Source organism: Pelophylax lessonae (assembly GCF_965119305.1).
Source record: "Pelophylax lessonae genome assembly, chromosome: 7".
In the NCBI taxonomy this organism is placed as follows: Eukaryota; Metazoa; Chordata; class Amphibia; order Anura; family Ranidae; genus Pelophylax; species Pelophylax lessonae.
Genome location: NC_138774.1, coordinates 220874089 through 220889180, shown reverse-complemented (window position 1 = coordinate 220889180; position 15092 = coordinate 220874089). Strand labels below are relative to the sequence as shown.

The following is a 15092-nucleotide window of genomic DNA, read 5'->3' as shown; positions in this document are numbered from 1 at the left end:
GTGCCAAGGTAGTGTAGGAACTACTTTGAAGTCGGTGCGACTTCAAAACGCACAGATATGAATGGGAAAACGACTTGTCATGCGATTTTGCGGTCCAAAATCGCGGGACAAGTCGCACTAGTGTGAAAGGGGCCTTAGACGGTCACTGATTTATGTGTCTTATAGTGAATTTGATTACGTGAGTAAATATTCCCAGCGTGCTATAGTGAATACCGTTTCTGACTAGTTTGAGTCCTTTGTGACCATTTGTTCACCCATTTGCCGACTAGGTGCTATAGTGAATTAGGCCCTTTGTAACTATGACAGTTCATAATTTTTAGCACTGATCACTGGTCCCCAAAAAAGTGTCACTTAGCGTCCGATTTGTCCGCCGTAGAAGTCCCGCTATAAGTCACTAATCGCAGCCATTACTAGTAAAATTAATAAAAATTCCATAAAAATATCCATAGTTTGTAGATGTCATAACTTTTGCGCAAATCAATCAATCAATATACGCTTATTGGGATATTTTTTTTTTACTAAAAATATGTAGCAGAATACATATTGGCCTAAATTAAGGAAGAAATTTTACATTATTTTATTGGATATGTTTTAGAGCAAAAAGTAAAAATTATTTATTTTTTATTTTTTCAAAATTGTCACTCTTTTTTTGTTTATAGCGCAAAGAATGAAAACTGCAGAGGTGATCAAATGCCACCAAAAGGAAAGCTCAAGCTTAATTTTTTTTTTTATTGGAATGTTTTATAGCAGAAAGTAAAAAAATATTGTTTTTTTTTTTTTTTCAAACTTGTCGGTTTTTGTTTATAACGCAAAAAATAATCAGAGCTGATCAAATATCATCAAAAGAAAACTCAATTTGTGGGAAAAAAAAGGACATCAATTTTATTTGGGAACAGCGTCGCACGACTGCGCAATTGTCAGTTAACCACTTGACCTCCGGAAGATTTACCCCCCCCCTCCCTTTATGACCAGGTAACTTTTTGCGATATGGCACTGTGTTACTTTTACTTACTTTTACTTTACTTTTAAAGAACATGCATCTTATTTGGGTACAGCGTCGCACGACTGCACAGTTGTCAGGTAACCACTTGACTTTCAGAAGATTTACCCCCTTCATGACCAGGCCACTTTTTGCGACACGGCACTGCATTACTTTAACTGACAATTAAAGGATATACATCTTATTTGGGTACAGCGTCCCATGACCCTGCAAATGTCAGTTAACCAGAAGATTCCCCCCCCCCCCCCCCCTTCATGACCAGGCCACTTTCTGCTTACTTTAACTGACAATTAAAGGAAATACATCTTATTTGGGTACAGTGTCTCAGGACCCTGCAAATGTCAGTTAACCACTTGAACTCCAGAAGATTTACCCCCCCCCCCTTCATGACCAGGCCACTTTTTGCTTGCTTTTACTGACAATTAAAGGCCATACATCTCATTTGGGTACAGCGTCCCACGACCATGCAATTGTCAGTTGAACCACTTGACCTCCAGAAGATTTACCCCCCCCCTCCGCCATTTATGACCAGGTAACTTTTTGCGATATGGCACTGCTTTGCTTTAACTGACAATTAAAGAACATACATCTTAATGGGTATAGCGTTGCACGACCGCACAGTTGTCCGATAACAATTTTACCTCCAGAAGATTTACCCCCTTCATGACCAGGCCACTTGACCAGGCGACACGGCACTGCGTTACTTTAACTCACAATTAAAGAACATACATTTATTTGGGTGCAGCGTCCGACGACCCTGCAAATGTCAGTTAACCACTTGATTGCACGATCGCGCAATTGTCAGCATAAGTAATGCAGTGCTGTATCGGAAAAAATAGCCTGGTCATGAAGGGGGGGGGGGGGGGGGGTAAACCTTCCAGAGCTGAAGTGGTTAAGAACAGGGGAGTGTCCGCAACCATTTGTCTTTTAAATGGAACCTGCACTTTGCAGAGCTTTAATTTTAATGCCTGCAATGTTAGGGTTAAGCAAAAAAAAAAAAGTGCCACTTGCACTGCCTTACCCCCAGCAACAAAGGGGTAAAATGTTCAAACACTTGTGGGTGAGTAACGGAACAACTAGGGCTTGCGAGCGTGTGCCGCTCACCATCCCCTGCTGGGAAGATTAAATAGATTGGGTTACAGGGATGAGTTGTGCTTTTGTCCTAAACAAGCCATGTCCCTGGCAGTGACGGAAGGAGTGGCAGGCAGGCGGGGAGCTTCCTAAAATAACAGAGGAGGAAGGAGGATACTATTAATTTGTTTCAAGCATGAGGAGGAGAGCCACCATCTGGGAGTCCCTGTTTAGTCCCATTAATGCTCCTAATGTGAGGACATCAGGAACTAATTGCCCCCCCCCCAATCCTTGCCCTCCCTTGGAGGCAGCCGGCCAAGCCCCTCATGTCGCTGTTAGCAGCTGGCCGGGAGAGGATTAGCACAAACACTCTCAGGTGGAGGGGAGAGAAGAGCGCAACGCACAACTCACACAAACAACTGGGACTGAGCCTGGTGCTTGGCGATACGGACTACTCCAGAGTACACTGCGCACAATGCTGGCCTTATTAATTAAGATTGACCCCCCCCCCCCCCCCCCGCATGACCAGGCCATTTTTTGTGATACAGCACTGCCTTACTTTAACTAACAATTGAAAAACGCTGTATCCAAATAAAATTGATGTCCTTTTTTTCCACATATAGAGGTTTCCTTTGGTGGTATTCGATCACCTCTGCAATTTTTCTTTTTTGCGCTCGAAACAAAAAAAGACCATCAATTTTGAAAATTTCTTTCTGCTATAAAACATACCCAATAAAAAAAAATGTAAAAAATCTAATTTCTTCATCAATTTTGGCCAGTGTTTCTCAAACTTTTTTTCAGTCAAGGTGCCCTCTAAAATTATGGACAGTCTCGAGGCACCCCATTCTAAAACTTAAAAAAAAAAAACGGAATTTTTGTAAAATCTTACCCTAAAATTCCTTTCTCTGAGTCCTTCGACAGTCGCCGCCCACTCATACAGTCTTCACCAATGGGTATTGACTTCCTCTCCACAGGAGTAGCTAGGCACAAGACTTGTTAAAAACAAAAGCATTTAACATAGACACACCCATGGGGGCTGTCCCATCCGGTCAATACCCCCCTGCAATAAACCATCCCAACTCAGTTTGGTAGCATAGCAGTAAGTGTACAAGAAAACTCCAAAAGAGGGGCGGGGGCGGCGAATGTCGGAGGACTCAGAGAAAGGAATTTTACGGTAAGATTTTACAAAAATTCTGTTTTCTCTTACGTCCTCCGACAGTCGCCGCCCACTCATACAGTCTTCACCAATGGGATGTCCCAAAGCAGTGTAGACATGAGGGGTGGGAGACGCAACCGTAGAAAAGGCAACGCAGTACCCACATCAGAGAAAGGAACCTTACACGAACAGTAAGAGAACCTTCTGGGCAACAGAAAAAGGCTCAAAAGGAGCAACAACCCAGGAAAGCAAATTACCCAGGGGATACACAACCCCAACAGCCAGGGACCCACCAAAAAACCAGGGTCCCCTAGGGCACTGCCGCACAGAGAACTTTGCGGCCAAAGGAGGCATCAGCTGATGCCAGAACATCAATCTTATAGAATTTGGAAAAGGTGTGTACCGACGACCAAGTCGCAGCCTTGCACACCTGGGCCACCGAAGCCTGATGCCGGTAGGCCCAGGACGTACTCATCGATCTGGTAGAGTGCGCCTTAACAGGGAAGGGTGGAACCCGTTCCTTCAAAGCATAGGCCTGAACAATTGTCTGTCTGATCCATTTGGCAATGGTCGCCGCAGACGCAGCCATGCCCTTCCGAGGTCCCTCAGGAAGGACAAAGAGAGAATCCGATATTCAAAAGGATTCAGTGGACGACAGGTAAACCCTGATCGCCCTGACAACATCCAAGGAATGCAATGCAACCTCCTTAGGATGCTTAGGCTTCGCACAGAGCGAAGGCAAAACAATGTCTTCATTAAGGTGAAAATCAGACACCACCTTAGGGAGAAAAGACGGGTTAGGTCGCAAGACCACTTTCTCCTTATGAACCACCAGGTAAGGAGAGCGGCAAGACAACGCCGCCAACTCCAACACCCTGCGAGCCGAAGTGATCGCCACTAAAAGGGCAACCTTCTTAGACAGCAGAAGCAACGATATCTCCCGGATGTTTTCAAAGGGAGAACGCTGTAACGCGGACAGAACCAAGTTCAAGTCCCATGGAGGTAAAGGCGCCCTTGGTGGAGGGGCCAAATGACGCACACCTTGAATGAAGGTGCGAATTAAAGAATGAGATGCCACAGGGCGTTGAAAAAGAACAGCCAGTGCAGATACCTGGCCTTTAATCATGGCCAACGCAAGGCGCTGGTCCACACCAGACTGTAGGAAAGCTAACACTCTCGCCACCGAGTATGAACGAGGAGAAAAACCCCTGGACTCACACCAGGCAAAATAAGCTTTCCATGTTCGGTAATAAATCTTACCAGAAGAGTCTTTTCTAGCCTTGATCAAAGTAGGAATAACCTCTGAGGAGAGACCCCTGTCTCTCAGGACCTGGCTCTCCACAGCCATGCCGTTAAAGCCAGCGACTGTAAAGCAGGATGGAAGATCGGTCCCTGAGACAGAAGATCGTCTGGCATTGGGAGCCGCCAAGGAGACTCGACGGCTAAGGTGAACGATGTTCGCGTACCAGGACTGGCGTGGCCAGTCCGGCGCCTCCAGAATCACCAACGTCGGTTACGAAGCCAATCTGCGAAGGAACCTGGATAACAACTGAATCGGAGGAAAGGCATACATCAGACGATACTGATGCCAAGGGGCCACCAGCGCATCCGAGGCGTCCGCCAGAGTTTTGCGCGTTCTTGTCACGAACCTTTCCACCTTGTTGTTTAGCCGAGATGCGAACAGATCCACATCCGGAGATCCCCACTTCGCACACAGCATTTGGAAGACCTCCGGGTGTAGGGACCATTCCCACTGATACAGGGTCTGGCGGCTCAGATAATCGGCCTGCCAATTCTCCACACCTGGAATGTGAACTGCCGAAATCGCCGGGACATGAGTCAGACAGAATGCCGGTTACCTCCCGGGCCGCCCGGGCACTCCTGGTGCCCCCTTGGTGGTTGATGTAAGCCACCGCGGTAGCATTGTCCGTCTGTACCCGTACAGGACGGCCCAGAAGACGATCCGACCACTGGAAGAGACACAGTTTGATCGCTCTCAATTCCAATATGTTGATCGGAAGGGAGGATTCCTCCTGCGACCAAGTGCCATGGGCAGACAGGTTGCCCAGGACTCCACCCCAGCCCGACAGGCTGGCATCCATGGTAATCACTGTCCACAGTAACGGTCGGAAGGATTTCCCATCCGACACAGCCGGGGACTGAAGCCACCACAGAAGATCCATTCTGGTCTGGTGACTCAACGAGACACTTAGATCCAAGGACTGAGGTAGTCTGTCCCACCTGGCCAGGATCTCCGCTTGGAGTATCGCCTCGAAGGCAGACACCATCAACCACAGGGACCGCATACAGGTCCTGAGTGATGAGACTTCGTTGTCCCTGAGGGACCTGATCTCGTTCTGTAAGGTCCGGAGCTTGTCCTCCGGCAGAAAAACCTTCGCTTGAGCAGAGTCCAGAACCATCCCCAAATAGGGAAGACGAACCGAAGGAGACAAAGTCGACTTCTGAACGTTGATGGTCCAACCGAACTCCTGGAGCTTCTGTACCGTAATCGACAGATCGTGCAACAGGCTCTGACTGGCACTCGATCTTAACAGGAGATGGTCCAGATATCCCAAGACCGCAATGCCCTGTGCTTGCAAAAGGCCCAAAACAGGCGCCAGCACTTTGGTAAAGGCTGAAGCGAGACCGAAAGGTAACGATACGAACTGATAGTGGTCCTCCGCTATGGCGAATCGTAGGTACCTCTGATGACCCTCGAAAATGGGGATGTGCAGGTACGCATCCTTCAGGTCGATAGAGGCCAGGAATTCCCCTGGACTCAGGGATGCCACCACCGAGCGGAGAGATTCCATGCGGAACTTTCGAACACGCACAAAGCGGGTCAGAGCTTTCAAGTCCAGGATCGGACGTACCTTGCCCTCCTTTCTGGGCACAGTGGACAGATTCGAATAAAACCCCCGAAACCTGTCCCGATGAGGCACCGGGACAATCACCCCCTGGGCCAGAAGGTCCTGCACTGCTTGATGCAGGTCCTGTAACCACCCTGGGGTCAAAAGAAGATTTGAGGGAAAGAATCTGTCCGCCGGCCGCAAAAGGAATTTGATCTGGTATCCTGATCGAACAATTTCCTGAACCCACCTGTCCGGAATTCGGAGCAGCCAAGGTTGGAGGAAACCGTGCAAACGTTCCCCTACCCCTGAAACGGGTGAGTGCGCCCCTTCAGGCAGTGGCGGACTGGGCCGCCGCACCAGCCTGGGCGGCTTTTGGCTTGCCCGCTCAGGGCTTTCTCTGGCAACTCTGGCCCTTGAAGGGTTGCTCCTTTCACCAAAGTATCTAAGGCCTCGCCAAAAAGGTGAGACCCTGCATAAGGAAAATCAGCCACCGTTTTCCTTGACGTCTGGTCAGCCGACCAGCTCTTCAACCAGATCAGTCGACGGTTAAGCACCGTGACACTAGACAGGCGTGCAGCCAATGGGGCCTCATTCGAGGCCGCATCGCACAAATACATGACCCCTTGAAGAATTTGGTCCACCATGTCCAGCGTGGTAGGTGGGGAAGAATCAGTCACGAGAGTGCGTCTAAGCACCTTAGTCCAATCCGCCACCGCCTGAGCCACCATGACAGAGGCGAAAATAGGTTTGTGCATGGAACCTGCCACCATGTAAGCGTGGCGGGCCAGAGACTCCAGCCTCCTGTCCGTAGGATCCCGAAACACCAGGGTATCCTCAGCGGGGACCAGGGTAGAATTGTTCAACACGGCCACAGTGTGATCCACCTGGGGGGCCACACATCAGCGCAAATCCGTAGAAGGCGCAAAGGGGTAAAGCAGTTGAAACCGTTTTGGCACCGTGAAGGGGCGTTTCAAACTGCGCCATTGTTCATTCACCATGTGATGAAACTCAGCGGGGCAGGGAAAAACCTGAGCCGACTTGCGGGTCCTATGTGTACCAAAAGAGGACACAATGCCAGGAGGAGTGGGCTCATCCTCCAAATGTAGTGTTTATTTTACAGAAGAAATCAACGCATCCATAGCTGCGCGTTCTTCAGGCGAACCCGGGGGAGAATCATCTACCACCACCACCTCCACCTCCGCCTCCCCCTCAGACCCCAGCGGGTCCTGAGAAGAGCGAGACCCTGAAAAGGGCACGCCACCCACAGCAGCCACATCACCATCTGAATCAGAAGAGAAAGATAGCCTAGGCCTTTTTCTAGCAGCCCGTTCAGCCATCAGCACCTCCATTATGGACACTAAAGTCGCCACCACAGCGGCCAAATTCAGCAGAACTGGGGTCCCCCACCAAGGCTGGGGGGAATTTGCTGTCCTGAGATTCCATTGCAGAAAACACAATTTTGAAGGTACCGGCCCTTTAAGAGCGCTGCGGGCCCCGCAGCCCACTGCTAAATAGACTGTGTACACAGATCCCCTATAGGGACAAAACTGAGCCAGAAAGGACAAAACAGAGGAAATATGGAAAGGACAGTCTGCAGAGCCCCACAGAGTGTTACCACACTGATTGTTGCTCCAGAGGAAAAGGAAGTGAGGTCGACAGAGGCTGAACAATATGCTGCAGGCTAAGGGAAAATGGCTGCCCATAGGAAGTAATGGGAGGCTTCGGCAAGATGGCCGCCGACATGTGCACCGAACGATCGTTCGCCACACACAAGATGGCGCCAAAAACACTACATAGAAGCTGTGTAAAAAAGCCCACAGTGAAGCCAGACATGCTGCCCACACCTAAAATGGCGGACCGTGCGGTTTTCACCCCGCAGCGGTTGCCGCACACCCCGTCTGCACCTCCAAACCCCAAAGTGACATAGGAGAGGGGGCCCCCACACATACACAGTGCAAGTATTGCAAATAAAAAGGATTCCGCAGGGATCGCATCAGGGAGCCCCACAAACGCACAGACATGAGGGGACAACAACAGCACAACAGGACTGCCACCCCAGACAGAGGCCCCACACAGATAGTACTTACCCGTACCGGATGGCGTGGGGTGCCTCTCAGTAACGGAAAGCCGCTGCCCTCAGATGGCAGGGAATGCCGTCAGCCAAAAATGCAGGACACTGCAGAATGCGAGTGAAAACGCAGATGTGTCCAGTGAGGTAGCCACCTCACAGGCTGCATCCCTGCTGCGAACAGGGATGGGTCGTTCCTAATGCCAGGGCTAACACATGGCTGAACGCTCAATGGCGGGCTGGGGATCCCTCTGACCCTCTGCGCTGGAGGACCAGGGCGTTCATTCTGATTCCCAGCTCCGCAAAATCCATCTTCATCCGAAGATCCAACTAAGCTAAAGCTGACAAATAAACAGCTAGTAAAGCAAAGAAAAAACTGACATTCTTGCAAATAAAATCATAAGAAAAAGATTAGAAGGCTGAGACTAGAGCCCCAGCACAGGGAAGCCTATCTACTCCTAAAGCTAGGCAGAAGACAAACTGAGTTGGGATGGCTTACTGCAGGAGGGTATTGACCAGTGGGACAGCCCCCATGGGTGTGTCTATGTTAAATGCTTTTGTTTTTAACAAGTCTTATGCCTAGCTACTCCTGCGGAGAAAAAGTCAATACCCATTGGTGAAGACTGTATGAGTGGGCGGCGACTGTCGGAGGACATAAGAGAAATATTGTTTTTCTTTCCCCAAAAGGGAAGAGGTGATCAAATACCACCAAAAGAAAGCTCTGTTTGTGGGAAAAAAAGGACGTAAATTTTGTTTGGGTACGGCGTTGCATGACCGCGCAATTGTCAGTTAAAGTCGAGCAGTGCCAAGTTGCATAAAGTGGCCTGGACGTAAAGCAGGAAAATCTTCCGGTCCTAAAGTGGTTAAAGTAACCCAGTGCCGTACCGGAAAAAAGGGGTAAAACCTTTCCGGAGCTAAAGTAGTTAAATACCTGTAATAAGTAATAATCAACTTTATTTAACACTGACAACGTGTCTGTATCTAAAAACCTGGGGGGAAAAAAAATACAGGGTGATGTGGACTCACCTCTTGTTCCATGTTCCCATGAAGCTGAAGGAAGATCCTGGATTTAGGGCTGCTGCCCCCTATAGGTAGTACACTGCTAAGCAATTTATGGTAGAACCCCACAAGATCGCAGCTTGGGAAAAATATGATCATCTTAGGTTTCTTATCACACTGCAAAAATACAAGAAAAATACAATGCATAAAATCAGTGGCAGATTGTAATAAGGGCAGAATGTGATCAAATATTAATTAAAAAATCGTTAAAGGTCATAACTATCATTGAAACATACATGTCATATTAATGAATCCCCATGGATCAAACCAAAATATTATTTTACAGTAAAAAAGTACATGCTTGACTTAATCCAGGGCTTGACAAATTTGCCTGAAATCTAGGAGCCAGCTAAAAAAGTTAGGAGCCAGTTTTTTTTTTTTGTTTTTTTTTTTAAACTAACCAAGCTTTATTTTATAAAACGGATACTAAATTTACACATAAATAGGACTAGAACCCCACTCTCCTCTATAGCGCAATTGGATGGAAACAGACTGTCTGTCTCTTTCCATCCGATGCCATCTGATCCGATCCACGGGATGGATAGAAAATAGAACCACCATCCGTCTGTTTTTGGCGGGCAGGGTCAGATGGCGGCAGATTACTGCTCCATAGAGGAGACTGAACGGTCCGATCAGGTCTGCCTGAAAAACTGACAGGCGGACCTGATCAGACAGCCCGTGTGAAAGGGGCCTTCGGCTGTGGCACGGTGATGAGGAAAAAAAAAAAAAAAAAAAAAGATATATATTTTTTTTTTTTAATAAGAATTGAAAAAAAAAAAAAAAAACTTTTTATTTTTTTTTAATAATTAAAAAAAAGAAAATTATTATTTATTTTTACATTTAAAAAATAAATTAATAATAATAACCACACTCCCTGTCCACTTACTTACCTTTAAGCAAAGGTAACTGGACAGAGAGATGAAGCCTTAAAAAAATTCCCTCTCTTCTCCTCTTTGGCATTGAGAACATGCATTACTCCCGGCCACCACAAGAGGGCGCCAGTTCCCCTAGCTTCTCATCTCACAGAAGAAGGCCGAAAAGCCGGGGACTAAATTTTTGGACGCCGTGGAAGTCCGTGAACTCGAAGAGGAGGTGGGGGGCGCAAAAGGGACAGGACACATCCTACAGGGCACCCCGGGCGCCAGGTCGCTAATTCTAGTCGCAAATGCGACCTGGCGCCCGGGATTTGTCGAGGCCTGACTTAATCTGTTGTTTTCAAGCTTCCTGCCTAGGCAGCGTAGATCACATGGCCTTTAGTTTCCAATCATTATTGTATTTGTTGTGTCCATCCACAATGATCTTGTCAGTTAGACTTACAGAGAAATAAAAGAATTGGCAAGACAGAATAGGAGCAGAGCCTGAAAATGGAATGAGCAACAATGGATGCCCTCGTGTACATAGATCATATATATTTTATATAATTATCATATATTATTATTATTACTACAAACAATACAAAAAAACAAAAGGTTAATAATACATTAACACCCTTTGATGAACAAACAGAACACATAAATGCTTTATACCTGGTTTGGCTGGGGCTCCACCTTTCACCATATTGCAAAGAAACCATTCCCTCTTCTATTCCTGCATGAGCTCATTTGTCAATAAGAACTAGAAGTCTGGGTATACACTGTGTGTGAGCTGATTGGAGGAAAGGCACACCCCCTCCCCCCCTGCATATAGTCAGAGGAACAAAGAAACTTGCCAAGCTGTGCTGTGAATAGACAAGCTCTCTGATTATCTGTCAGTGAGTTACCTCCCCGACACAAATTTCCAGCTGCTTTTATCTCCTGTGTTGGAGAACCTCATCAGAAGTTATCATGCTGATAACAGAGAAACAGAACAGCGGAAAGACACAGGACTTACTGCTTTGGAGAGAGAGAAGTAAACACTTCAGATATATGTGCTTAGGTCAGATTTCATGAATGGGTTTACATCCACTTTAATGCATTCCATGCATTAAGATAAAAAGCCTTCTCCGTGCAGCAGCCCCCCTATTGCTTACCTGAAGTCCATCTCGATCCAGCAATGTTGCAGGAGTGTCTCGGCTGCCCAGGACTCTCCCTCCTTATTGGCTGAGACAGCAGCCCGGCGCCATTGGTTCCTGTTGCTGTCAATCAAAGTCAGTCAGCCAATGAGGAGAGAAAGGGGTGGGGCTGCGGATTCATGTGTGAATGAACACAGGGAGCTGTGCCCCCATAGCAAGCTGAACACAGGGAGCTGTGCCCACATAGCAAGCTGCTTTCTTGGGGCACTTAACAGGAGGGAGGGGCCAGGAGCATTGAAGAGGGACCCGAGAACAGGAGGATCCGGGCTGCTCTATGCAAAACCAACTGCACAGAGGTAAGTAGAACATGTTTGTTATTTTTAACTAAAAAAAAAGAGACTTTATTATCCCTTAACTGGCTACAGTTGTCATCAACTACTCATTTAAAGCTAAATTTAAAAAAAAAAACAAACACTCCTTATTTCCAATTCCACGCGCTTCTGGGCAATTTGTAATTTTCTAAAAATTGAATAAAGAGTCCTAAATTTATTTTTTCTATTATACAGGATTTATATAGCGCCAACACTTTGCGCAGTGCTTTACAATATAAAGGGGGGACAGCACAGTTACAGTAGCAATACCATAAAATACAAAAAGGCCCTGCTTACAAGAGCTTGCAATCAAATCTTTTACTCTTTAAACCGTGACTCTGTGACAGACAGGATGGCAATCCTCCTCTCTTAACCACTTAAGCCCCGGAAGATTTTACCCCCATTCCGACCAGGGGGTATTTTGCGATTCGGCACTGCGTGACTTTAACGGAGAATTGCGCGGTCGTGCGACGCTGTACCTAAACGATTTTGGCGTCCTTTTTTTCCCACAAACAGAGCTTTCTTTTGGCGGTATTTGATCACCTGTGCGATTTTTTGATCACGCGCTATAAACAAAAAAAGAGCGTCCATTTTGCAAAAATAGCAATATTTTTCCCTTTTTTTTATATGAAATTCCCCCCAAAAAAAATGTAAAAATCAAAATTTTTTAAAATTTTCGGCCAATTTGTTTTATGCTACCTATGTTTGGTAAAAAAAAATCGCAAAAAGCGTATTTTGATTGGTTTGCGCAAAAGTTATTGCGTTTACTAACTAAGGGAAAGATTTTTGTCATTTTTGTTGTTTTTTTTTTAACGCGTAATGGCGGCGATCTGCGATTTTTTTTTGCGGTACTGCGACATTGCGGCGGACAGATCGGACCCTTGACTGACATTTTTGACACTTTTGGGGTTACCAGTGACATTTCTACAGTAATCAGTGCTATACATATGCACTGTTACTGTAAAAATACACTGGTAGTGAAGGGGTTAACTTTATTTGAGAGGGAGGGGCTGTGTGTGTCCCTAGGGGCGTGATTCTAACTGTGATTGGCTGGGGCTTCAGCTGTATGCAGAGTGATCAACGGATCTACATAGTAGATCCAGATGATCAGCTCTCATACAGCGAGGAGAATGAAAGGCAGCTTGTTTACACAAGCTGCCTGACTTTCTCCCTCTCCCCCGCCGATCGCAGAGTGGCCGGCGGACATCGGGTCCGCCGGTCACACGCGCGGGGGGGGTCCGTGACCACTCGGGAGCGGGAGCGCGCCTCCGGGGGCGCGCGCTCGCTCCCTAGACCCTCACAAGCTAGTGACGTAGCCCTACGTCACTTTGCCTGTGAGGGGCTGACCGCCGACGTAGATAGTCGTGCGGCGGTCGGCAAGTGGTTAATGAGAAATTTGTGGGAGGGTAGTTCCTGCAGCACTCACATCATGTCCTGGTGGCTTGAAAATTATCCATTTGCTAGGCATTATGTGGTGGGGAAGGGGGGGGGGGGGTCTAACGAGAGCAGTCAGCACAGCACAGCAGTGTGGGTTGTATGTGCGTTGAATGGTCACCCTTTCTGGGAGGCTCTAACCAAAAAATATTTGGCATTAAAAATCAGATTGGAGTTCTCCTTTAGACAAAGGTCCCTTTACTGCCACCAGTGGTGAATAATGACATTGCAGGTGCCCCTCTCTTATGTTTAGGGCCCATGCACACAGACATAAATAGAGGCCTATGGGCGTACAGAATAAAATACAGTTATATTCGCAAGCCCCAGCTGATGCATAAATCTACCCATAGGGCTGCATTGACAGAATACCCTGTACACAAGTATACACCTGTAAACGCTGGCATGCGAACATCTAAAAGACACAATTTCCCGAATGCAAAATTCCTATGTTCATGAGCCTTTAGCCCAGGCAAGCTTTTATCCGCCAGTTTATGGCGACAGTTTCTTACCTTCCATTTTCCCAGAATAAATGCAGACAATGTGACCAGCTTTAACTTGCTGGGCACCACTACGATGTGCTGGTGGAGGTTCTCTGGCAAAGCAAAGCTGGCGCTGTAATCACCAGCTTCCATGGATTTGGGCTTTGCTGCCCGGTTAACATCAGTGGGTGAATCTTCGGTGACCGTCACATTCACTGGGTTTTGGAGACTTATGTCGGCCAGCCTGGTCACACCTGAAGGCAGAGGAGACAAGCTTTGGTAAGTATTTCACTATAGGTAAAGATGAATAATTTGCTCATTTAAAGTGACTGTAAGGCCCCTTATACACGGGATTTACAATCAGGTTCACCTGTCAGTATTTAAGGCAGACCGGATCGGACCCTCCATTCACCCCTATAAGGCGGATGTCCGCTGACACCCATCACTATCCGATCCTGTCCGCCAAATCCAGATGGATGGTGACCCTATTTATCTTCCAGCTGGAGGATCGGATCGGATGAAAACAGACAGGCAGTCCCGTTTTCATCCGATCTCTCCATAGAGGAGAGCAGGGATCTGACAGGTCTGTGTCAGCACAGTGAGCAGAGACGGACCTGTCATCCGCCTGCACAGCGGGGATCAGCAGATCAATCCCCCGCCGAGCTAGCGGATTCTGTTAAATGGATTCACCCCGTGTGAAAGGGCGCTACAGCTAAATGTTCTTTTTTGTTTAACCACTTCTGGACCGGAAGGTTTTACCCCCTTAATAACCAGGCCATTTTTTGCCATACGGCACCGTATTAGTTTGATGGACAATTGCACGGTCGTGCAACGCTGTACCCAAAAATGTTCTTTTTTTCCCCACAAATAGAGCTTTTTTTTTGGTGGCATTTGATCCCCTGGGAGATTTTTATTTTTTGCGCTCTAAACAAAAAAAGAGCGTCAATTCTGTAAAAAAAAAAAAAAAAAAAGAAAAGCAATATTTTTCACTTTCTGCTATATAACATTTCCAAAATAATAAAAAAAATCTAATTTTTTTTATCATTTTAGGCCAATTTGTATTCTGCTACATATTTTTTGGTAAAAGAAATCCCAATAAGCGTATTTTGATTGGTTTCCGCAAAAGTTATCGCGTCTACTAACTACGGGAAAGATTCATGTCATTTTTATTTATTTCTTAATTTTTTTACTAGTAATGGCGGCAACCTGCAATTTTTAGCGGGACTGCAACATTGCGGCAGACAATTTGGACCCTTAACTGACATTTTTGACACTTTTGGGGGGACCAATGACATTACTACAGTAATCAGTGCTATAAATATGCACTGTTACTGTAATAATGACACTGGCAGGGAAGGGGTTAACTCTGGGGCGATCAAAGGGTTAAATGTGAGCCTAGGGGTGTTTTTCTAACTGTGGGGGGGGGATTGGCTTGTGAAAACAATACAGAGACCTGTGTTCCTAAATAGGAGGAACACTGGAGCTCTGTATTGATTCCTGGGAGAACAATGGTCTGCTGTGTTTACAACAGCAGACCTCAGTTCTCTCTTCACGGGGAGGGAATCACGCGGCTGCCGGCCCCTGTGGTTTGGCTTCCTCGCTGGCGAGTGGG

The 15092-nt window shown here is 46.9% G+C and overlaps 1 protein-coding gene across 2 annotated transcripts in view; it reads right to left on the bottom strand.

Annotated features, from left to right (window-relative positions):
* DDX31 (DEAD-box helicase 31) overlaps nt 1-15092 on the bottom strand; it is a 171550-nt gene that overhangs the window by 127056 nt on the left and 29402 nt on the right. For both annotated transcript variants that reach the window (XM_082262938.1, XM_082262939.1), the window contains exons 13-14: nt 13511-13734; nt 9174-9323 (exon numbers count right to left, since the gene is read on the bottom strand). In XM_082262938.1, coding sequence (XP_082119064.1) covers nt 9174-9323; nt 13511-13734 — 374 coding nt within the window. The remainder of the gene's footprint in view (nt 1-9173; nt 9324-13510; nt 13735-15092) is intronic.